This window comes from Pinus tabuliformis, chromosome 7 (assembly GCF_031772625.1).
Source record: "Pinus tabuliformis cultivar Carrire ecotype Pingquan chromosome 7, CPIR1, whole genome shotgun sequence".
NCBI classification, from domain to species: Eukaryota; Viridiplantae; Streptophyta; class Pinopsida; order Pinales; family Pinaceae; genus Pinus; species Pinus tabuliformis.
The window spans coordinates 1,731,628,438-1,731,638,605 of NC_142293.1; the positions used below are offsets into that span (position 1 = coordinate 1,731,628,438).

General features: G+C 35.8%; 1 protein-coding gene across 1 annotated transcript; it reads right to left on the reverse strand.

Moving 5' to 3' along the window:
- Positions 1-3,033: 3,033 nt before the first annotated feature.
- Positions 3,034-5,819, reverse strand: LOC149255260 (uncharacterized). The gene is made up of 2 exons (XM_089460414.1): positions 5,521-5,819; positions 3,034-3,464 (listed from the first exon to the last, which is right to left on the reverse strand). Exons 1-2 carry the CDS (start codon positions 5,641-5,643, stop codon positions 3,381-3,383), a joined length of 207 nt encoding a protein of 68 aa, XP_089316540.1. The 5' UTR covers positions 5,644-5,819; the 3' UTR covers positions 3,034-3,380.
- Between the last annotated feature and the right edge of the window lie 4,349 nt (positions 5,820-10,168).

Consider the following 10,168-nt stretch of genomic DNA (forward strand, 5'->3'; position numbering starts at 1 on the left):
TATTTCGAATCTAATTGCTAGACTTTCCGCCTGTCTTTCCTCACGAAATAATCTGCGTCTTTGAGTTAAATTCTCTGCTCATGCTGTTCCTTGGTCCCCCACATCCCAGAAAACTCAGTCATTTATCAAAATACCTCTATCACATCTATTTACCTAGCCTAAAATCAGTATTCATTTTTGAGTCATCTCAGACCCTATTGTTTATTTTCCTGAGTGTGACCCAAAGAGAGCCCTCTCCTGTTCTGGTAGGGCTAGCTACCAGACTGAGCGTGGCTTGTGGTTACCCTGAATTTTGCCTCCCTTCAGCCTAAGGCGAATCTGCTTCTTACTCCTAACTAGTTTTCTGATGTCTGAAAGTATCAATTGTTAATAGCCATAAAGAACTACAACTTACCTCCCTATGTATGCATAGTGGCAAAAGCACTTGGTGTTTTTCTGGAAGGGGTGACAATCTGTCAGAGGAAAATGTGATACACTGCTTTCGGCATACATGCTTCAATCAAAGGAATAATTCTTCACGGCATTACAGAAATGGTTATTTTAAAATGGGCAAAACAAGTTATATCCTTACCGCTGAGAGTTAAGGGGTAACCAGTGAATATTTTTAATCGAGCAAAGGAAATCACTTGAGAAATGGAGATATAAATTTTATTACCCAGTGAATATTTTTAATCGAGCAAAGGAAATCACTTGAGAAATGGAGATATAAATTTTTAAGAATGATTTGCTGATGTCCATGATTTTAATGACTCTGGAATAAATAATTGCTGTTAAAATGGGATTAGGATTAGGCTTAATGGGCAAGGTAACTTTCATGAAACAGTCATGGCAGATATTACTACTCTGGAAGATTGAGATTCTATATAATGCAGGAAAGCAATTTTTCTTAGGGCATCAGAGTTTGTTTACTTTAAAGAGACTTTGAATTGGCCCTTGTAAAGAGTTTTCTTTACCTGCAAACAGGGTTTGATGTATCGTTATAGTTACTTTATTGCTGGTATTGATGATCTCGCCTGTGTTTCCAAATTTCTAGTAATTTGGAAAAATGCAAATCGCTATATAAGATAAGGTCCCACTCTATCTTAACTCTATACATAAATCCTAAATGGGCAAATATTGAACAGGTTAATGCAACCTACAGAGAGTGCACCTAGAAAGCAATGTAAAGAAATACTTCAGTAATATTCATGATTCAAATAACTCTTTCCAATAGGGGTTCAAACCTAGATATTCCCTCTGAAAGAGATCAGACACACCACCTAAATATCCCCAAAAAGAGATAAGCCTCAAATAGCAATAACCTTTGCCCTTCGAGATGAAACTATCGTATGCACTGGGAAGGTAGACCCAACCCACTCAACCATAATCTCTAGAAATCATGTTTTAAAAAATTAATACATGCAAAACCCAGGACCTTCATGCGTAGATTTATAATGTTGAAATGCAAGCTCAAACTCACCCATAATTAATAGTTAATGTGATCAGCCATAACAGTTAAAAAGCCAAAACCATTGATACTCTATTCTAATACTTGAACAGGGAATATTTATAGATCTCTCAATTGCCGGGAATATTCTACTCTGGTAATTATAACTAGTTTACAGCTCTTGTTAATGGAGAGAAGACCAACTAGGTTTACTCTGAAACTTGAGTGTTACACAATGACTGAGAAAGATAAATGAAAAACATATACAGGATGAGCAATTTTCACAAACATTGCATCATTCTTTTCTTAAGTCTTATAAAAGATAGGAATGTAAATGCAGAAAGCACACCACATAATGGATTGACAATTCCAAGTTACTTAGCTTCATAATATTCATCTAATATATTTTCCAATAATATTTCTGTGCAGGTGAACTTTCAAAGAGACAAGAACAAGAAGAAAACAATAGATGGAATACAAGAGAATAGAAGACTATTAAGTTACGTATCCCATCATACATGAATCATGTGTAGTTAATTATTAAGAATATATTGCACTTTCTCAATGAGCAGATCTATTCATTTTCTGAAACCAATAGTTGTGCATATATTCGGAGCGTTCTGACCGCATATCATTACTCCTGTATATTTCATCCTTTGACATATTATACTATATTTTCCCATAATATTTCAGTGCAGGTGTTCTTCCAAAGTGACAAGATCCAGACGAATACAATAGATAGGTACTGCACACCTTCATGGGTGAAGAACAGGCTACTAATGATCATAAGAGAGCACAAAAATATTTTGCATTTGTTCAATCCAAAAATATCTTGCATAAGTTCAATCCATTAGCATTATGAAAAGAAAATATTAAAACAAAAAAGGAAGAATAAAATAATTAGGAAATAACTACATTTTTCCAGGTAACATACCTAGGTAACTTATCCTCCCTTGTTCCTAGATTCTTCAAATTATAAGACCATGTTAACAACTCATGAATAGATCATATACAACTCAGAGGATGGTAGTCAGGGTAAACCCTAGATTTTTCAAATCAAAAGCCAGGTTAACAACTCATTAATACATCATATTTAACTCAAACGATTGGCTCACTAGCAGCAATGTCATAAAATGAGATTTGAAGCTCAAAGGGAGGGTAGCAATTTTTCGTCACAACCACTTGAACTACACGCAATAGACATATTAAAAAATAACTGTACACCCACATGAAAGACATAGTACAAAGATGGGATTGTGTAATCAGACAATAAGACAATAATGCCAAAATGCCAACAAGTAACAGTATTCAGATACTATTTTGAGAGCCATCCACAACAAGTATTTATTGTCGATTTTCTAGAATGAAATAAATCTTATCTAGAAAATATTAAATGGAGAACACCTGAAGATTACCAGTAAATGTTAGCAATAAGAACAAAAAAGTATTCAGATACTATTTTGAGCACCATCCACAACAAGTATTTATTGTCGGTTTATCTAGCAAAGGTTAAATGGAGAACACCTGAAGATTACCAACAAATGTTAGCAATAAGAACAAAAAAAAGTTCATACAGCCACTTATCAAGTCTGGACTCTGTAAAGAGATACTAGAACAGAGAAGATGGCCTATAGTAAACCTGAAACAAACAATAAGCAAGTTTTATGATTCACTTCAATCCTGATAGAAAATATCTTCAAGCACGTAGATATAAAACTTGAGGAACAAGCGACTCCATGGCCATGACACTAAACCGAAGCATCATCTTCAACACTGACAGATGAATTCTCTTATTTGCATATTTGACTCAGAGATGAGAAATATCCACAGAGTTTACAACATAACCCATAGTACTTTAGTAAGCAGGAATTTATAAGTTCCTGAACACTAATATACTGGATGCCACGGCTATATTTCCTAAGACATCTTTAACCTTCACACAGCAAGTCCACAGTTACTCAGATTGCAGAGGAGGTTTTTCTTTTGGGTGTTTAGATGAATAATGATCTCCAATCTGATTTTGATTTGCAAGTTGGACCTGCACACAAGCACATGTATTCATCAAACATGAAGAACTTCACAAGAACTTAAACATATCAATACTTTTGCTTTAACACATACTGTACAAGCGAGGGTTCCCCTGCCTACACAACAATGAGATAGGAAACGAAAGTTCAGTTCACCCATAAGCTGTGCATAATGACTTTATGCCCATAATGACTTTATATGCTATCATACATGCAGCTAACTGGAGGTGTTCTGCCACTAAATCAAGCTAGCTACTATATCTATCCAATAACTAAATATATGTGTAATTCATGACCAGCAACATATAACCTGAATTCATCACTAACAATCTGAATTCATCACTAAGAATCTAAGGATGTCTTGATCTACAGATTGGTTGTCATATCAAAATTTATAACAGGTCAATCCTCATACTTTCTCATGTTATGGGAGTTTTCCAATGGGAGTTTTCCAACCTAGAGAACCGTGATAAAATTTGTCGATCTATGATGATCTGTAAGCAGAAAGGAAATAGTTGGTAATAAAGAAAATAGGAAGGGTAGAAAACTACATTACCCAAAAAAAATCCATGGTTTAGAGAAATCTTATCAGAATTTTTTGTTTGTTGCTGGTTCCAATAAGGAATCTTTCAATGTCCTCGTTACAATTGACAGAGGAAACATCTCCAATTACTTCCTTTTGGACCATTCCGTAGGCATCAGAGGTTGCTGGTAGTCTACAACCTTAGATGACACTTATAAGCACCATGCTTCACTAGTATACCAGAAGCATCAGACTGAATTTATTTCTGTAAGCTCAAATAGTGTGAGGGATTTTGCTTTATTCTTCATTGATTATTTAACTTATATAATATATTCAGAGGACTGTCTAAAAGCACAAACAAAGTGGCCTGATGTCCATAAGCAGCTAGAATGTGATGGTCGAAAATTCAGCGGCCAGTGCAGATCTACGAAACCACAGTGAAAAAATGGTTGCAACTCGCCTAACGGAGTTAGGTTTAGTCACAAGCTTCTCCAGCTCAATATCAAAATAAAAACATGTAAATCTTCCTAGTGTCTGCCACTTCTGGCAGTGCCGCTTGTAAATTTACACCCAGTAGTTGGGAAAAAATCCTCTGATATTGGGGTCGGTGTTCTTGTTTCCAAATTGAAACAATAACATTTTCTCTTTTACATGTTTTTTTGAATTATTTTGGGTATAAGATGAAAAATAATAGAAGCTTTCTGTGAATAAGGTGCCCTAATTCTTGACCGTTGGTGCCCGTAAGAGTTACAGTTCTCTGTTTGGGTGCCTTTAAAGTTTAAACCCTATTTCTTCCAATGGGACATTAGTTCACCAGTGAGATCGACAGTGTTAAGCTTAGCTGTTTACCAGGGTTCCATTCTCACGGTCCTCTGCCCCATCCGTAAAGATTACTTTTCAGACAGATAACTCTAAGTGCAGGTCAGGGGCAAGTCCCGATAGTTATTTTAGCAGAACATATGCCGCAGACCTGGCAGCTAAACAAGGAAGTACATTTCTGCAGTGCAGCCGCTAGGTCTAGTATTTTCTATTATAGAAACAAATGAATGAAGGCCTAATGGTAATCATCCTCATCATCAATAATAATAATAAAATCCAAAAAACCCAAAAAGATAAAATCGTAACTTCTGGATAGTGATACTGCAACAGTAACATAATCATAATAAAATCCAAAAAAAAACCCAAAAATGGGAAAAACCATATCCTCTGGATAGTGGATTGTGCAGTAAAGCAAGGAATTTGATCTACTGCCTCGGCCTTAACTGGAATCTACCATATGCACAGGGTTCTCTACCTATAACCACTAGATCAATCCCATATCCGCTATATCAAATCTGATTTTAACCTTCAACCGAATAAAAACCGCATAAACTAAATGATTATTGGCCTGGAATGTAATTGATGTTCAAGAAAACAAAACTGAAACCAAGAAAAACGAGGTGGGCACCCATACCCACAAAACAAAATGAACCCACTTCAGAAACTGATATGAAATTGAATTTCGGTCGCAGAAAGAAAACAAACGGATGAGAGAGGAGGCATACCTTGCAGATGGGGCATGTGAATTTGAGGGCTGCAGCTCTGGCCTCAAACTGAGATCCTTTTTGCTTCTGATTTTTCTCAGCATTTCGTCGCTGCGCTTCAATCTTCTGCTTTCCCCTCGTCATTTTGGACAAGTATTATCTCCTCGCTTTTCGCTTACTGTCCTCCTCTGTATTCACGGCCGATGGATTTTGGTCCCTCGGCTATATACAGAGCATTTCAGCATTCGATGAAGGAAGAGACTAATTCTTGTAGTGTGATTCTCCGTGTTTTAAATAGAGGGCTGGATATAGTTGGACCTCAATGATAAGAAATTGATCCATTTGTATGCGACACAATCATTTTAGATTTTGTGGGGAAGAAAACAAATTCAGTTTGATTTTGACACGACATTGAACGGTGTACATTTCTTCTTTAACATTTTAATGCCGACCAGAGTTAATTGCCCATCAGGGCAAATATTAGGAATATTAGGCATGTTTATGTATTAGATTATTGAACTTGACCGATTGATCTACTGTGTTTGTAATTTATTCATTATACTATAATAAATTTAACTGACAAGATGAAAAACGTAGTGAACTAATTATTAGCTTATTACATAGTACTTAATATTTATCTCTGGTGTTCGGGCAAGAGTTATTTATCATATTATCCATCCATAAATGTGGCAGGGCAGAATATACCCACTGCTCAGGGCAGTATATACCTATTGTTTAAGTGCATTATTTATTTCGATCTAGCGGTGGGCATATACTACCCCTGTGTAGTTATGGATCAATAGTATGGTAAATAAGGCTTGCCCTAGTGTTGAGGTTCTTATGTAAGTGTACTTGAATTGAGTCAAAATTAAGGGGCTAGTTTTCATTTTGGTCCCTATAAAGTATGTGTGTGAATATTGGGATATCATTTACTGTAAATATTAAACACCATGTAGTGAGTCAATGATTCGCTCATTGCTTTTCCATCTTATTATTTATTGGATGAGAATAATATGATATTCAATGGTGAGGATGGAAAGATAGTGAATCAATCATTGGCTTATCTCATGGTGCTTAATATTTGTTAGTAGGTGTTGGGTTATCATGCATCTTGGAAGAAACATTGAAATTTATTATGGTTGGGGTCTTGTTATCATTCCAATAATAAGGCAGAAGGTTATACCATGTAGCAAAGACTCGAAGTAGTTAAAAAAAATTGGGGTGTAATTGTTCATAATGATAGAAAATTCCAAAACCTTTATTAATCATATGGTACATAATTTAGAGTAACTTTGACTGTGGATCATAGTAAGCAAGAAGTGAGTTTCTTCTCCTCCATCATGTCTTGTGTGATAACAACCAAGAAGTAGATCGATGAGCAAACTATAGTTCAAGTTCTAAAGTTGGGGAATTAGTGGCTAGTGGCACATTGCAACAACAACCCATCTCCTTATTTATTAATTAGTACTATGGCATGTCTAATGGCCTTAAATCATCACATGGCAAGCTACATCAATTTCATAAGTTCTCACATGTAGCATATTCCATAGCTCATCAATCACATGATATGCATTATGAAGGGATAAGAGTCCATCAACGACATGCTCCAAGCATTAAACTTACTCACTTATCATCTAATGGCTTTAATTTTTCCCGCTCATTGTGGGATAATGGTAACTTTGATAAGCAAGCTTGTGTGGGATGTTAAATCTCTTGGCTAGGCATCTAGTATTATTGATCCTTTTTTTTTCGAGGTATTTTTGGTACCAAGGTTCTCCTAGCAAAACCCCCCACTAGTGGAATTCTTAGATTATAGAGCTATAGAAGATTCTAGGCCTACATCGACCATCAAAATCCAAGTGACAAACAAGTTCATGGATCCTTGACTTTGACAACATCTTAGTGGATGAGATTTGGGAACTGGTGTGGTCATCGCAAGCAGGGTACAACATATTTCCTTTGTTAAAGAGATGGGTTGGACAAGGTATCAAATGGGCTCCAAAGAACTTGAAGGATCTATCATGCTCTTAGAGGCCATTAAGAACATGTACATTGCAACAAGTCCTTAATCTTTAATCTTGTTCCCAAAATTCATGAATTATAATGCAAAATTATTACACAAGTAACAAAAATTATGGGGTCTTTGCTGGAATTGAAGAAGCGATTAGCAGTTGTGGAAGTTGAATCTAAATTTGTGCAAGGGTGATCACTCCATAACTTTTAGTCAAAAGATGAAAGCCAACTCATTGAGGGGTGAGTTTATTTGATGAGGAGATGGCAACTGTGAACTAACAAATTGAACCAACGAGCACAGACCTTGATGACGTTGCTAATTGTTATGCTCTTTTTTAGATTTTCATGTGTTTTAAAATAGTTAAAATAATAGGCATATATTATAAGGCATATAATTTTTTTAAACCATGGTGAATTGGTAACTCGTTGGAGCAATCTAGGTGAGGCCCAAGATCAAATCTAGCGACTGTCACTATAACACCAAGTGTAGATCTAATAGACCGTAAGCCAAATATACCAGGAATTTATGACTTATCAAGAGCCAAGACTCTACAAGGGTGGGGGAGCCTACTCCTTGAACCTTATCACAATGAGCCAAAGACGTCCCCCCCTTGGGATTTGAAACGAGGTGGAGGGGATAACATACTATTGTACCAACCACTCAATCGTCCTACTGGAGGCCATATATATATATATATATATATGCATAAATAAATCTTCATTACTTTTTTTAACTAATTAAGCAAACTTTTTTTCCCTATTTCCATGATCAACTCATAAAGTAAATATTTAATATTATTATTGTTGTCATATAGTAAAATTAAGAATTTCTTCTATTTTTAATTTTAATTCAAAAACATAAATATAAATTTATTTTAAAGTTGATTTATATTTTTTTTGAGTTGAAATGAATTTAAATAAAATTTTAATATAGCATGGCAACATCCCCCATACTAGACTATAGAGTGTCTCTCTATGCAATAAATTACAATATATTATAAAGATAATGTTTTTTAAGTGTTTGTATAAATAGCCATGTTTTAATAGTAAGCAAAAATGTTCAATATTTGTCAATTGAGTGTATCCTAGGTGGTTGTTTTGGTTTACTGATAACCTCCCCATCCAAGTTCAAGCCTTATTGTGACATGACACTCCATTGGGAGCCGCTTTTGTACCCGTTATCTTGACCATGTAACTCTTCCTTGATCTTGACTATGTTAAGTATGTAACTCTTCCTTGATTATTGTGAATAACATGAAGATGATATCTACAATGAAAATAAAAAAGTAAAATTGTATAGTACATCTTCAACTTCTTATAAATATGAAATTGTGGAAAAAAAAAATGCATTGATAAATTTGTCTTCCCTTTTATTTCACTTAAGGTGAGATGGTTCTTTTAAAGTGTGATCTTCAACTTCTTCTTCTTCTTTCAGAAGAAAAAGCACCATAGATTATATTAAGTCAATATAAAAACCATGATTGGATACAAAAGGATGACTTGAGCAGCCATATCAAGACAACATTGAGAAAAAGCATATAAGAAGGATGACAAATAGCACAGCATAATATGGAGACTGTGGAGAAAAGGATCAGACCGATATTCAAAACTTCTAGAACTCGATTCTAGATCGAGAAGGACAGTACTCATGAATACATATATCTATCATCATAATCATGAAAGAAAACAAAAGCCACAAAACCATAGCCATTTGGAATCCAAACTTTAGGCCTATTTTCTTGGAACAGAGTCAAAAATTGAGCTGATGCGGGGCAAAATGGACTTATAGGGAATCTTGGAATCTCTGAAGATTTTATAATTCCGCCACTTCCAAGCGCACCAGATCATAATAACAAGAAGAGGACACCTTGAATCGCTTTGTCTACACCACCATTGAAAGGCTGCATGAACAGAAACAAAGCCAATATGAGGAAAACCAAAAAGAATGGCAAGATCATACCAGATTTCTTGTGAGGAGTTGCATTGAAAAAACATGTGTAGATTAGTCTCCTCATCTGATTCGCACATCGAACACCTGCTAGGACCATGCCAGCTTCTCTTCCTCAAGTTGTCCCATGACAGATTCTTATTATTGAACACCAGCCATGCGAAAAAAATCATTCTAGGAGGGCAGCCCGATTTCCATAGAACCATCGGAAAATTTGAGACTGAGATCAGAGCCTTTGAGGAGATAATATCAAAGTAGATATCTTTAACTCGGGCTGGCACAAAAGCATTTGACATGGACCAGATCAGGTGGTCACATAGCCCTCCACGATGAATCCCGCTTGCTTGCAAAGAAGCTTTGACCGCATTCCATGTAGAAGAGAGTTCGACAGGCAGACCAATGTCATCAGCTTCCTTCCATATAGGGATAAGGCCAGACCAATCAGAGATGATTTTATCCCAAGTGAAAGCACCGATTCTGTGCAGGAAAAACAAGATATTTTCTGGAAAATGGAAGTTACGACTACATGCAATGGGGTCAAGACCAATTATGAGCCTGTTTCCAGAGTGAATCCTCCATCTCAGATTTGACAAAAAGTATTTCTCAACTTTCCTGAAGCTAAGCCAAATGGCCGACCCTTTTTTAGTTCCAATTGCGCCATTTCTGTACCAGAATTCCAAGCATTTGCCTTTTAAATATTTTTGTTTT

Coding starts and splice junctions, on each gene's coding strand:
- LOC149255260 (XM_089460414.1), bottom strand. CDS start 5,643: ATGACGAGGGGAAAGCAGAAGATTGAAGCGCAGCGACGAAATGCTGAG. Junction 3,465..5,520: donor TCACATGCCCCATCTGCAAG/GTATGCCTCCTC, acceptor GCTTGTGTGCAG/GTCCAACTTGCAAATCAAAA.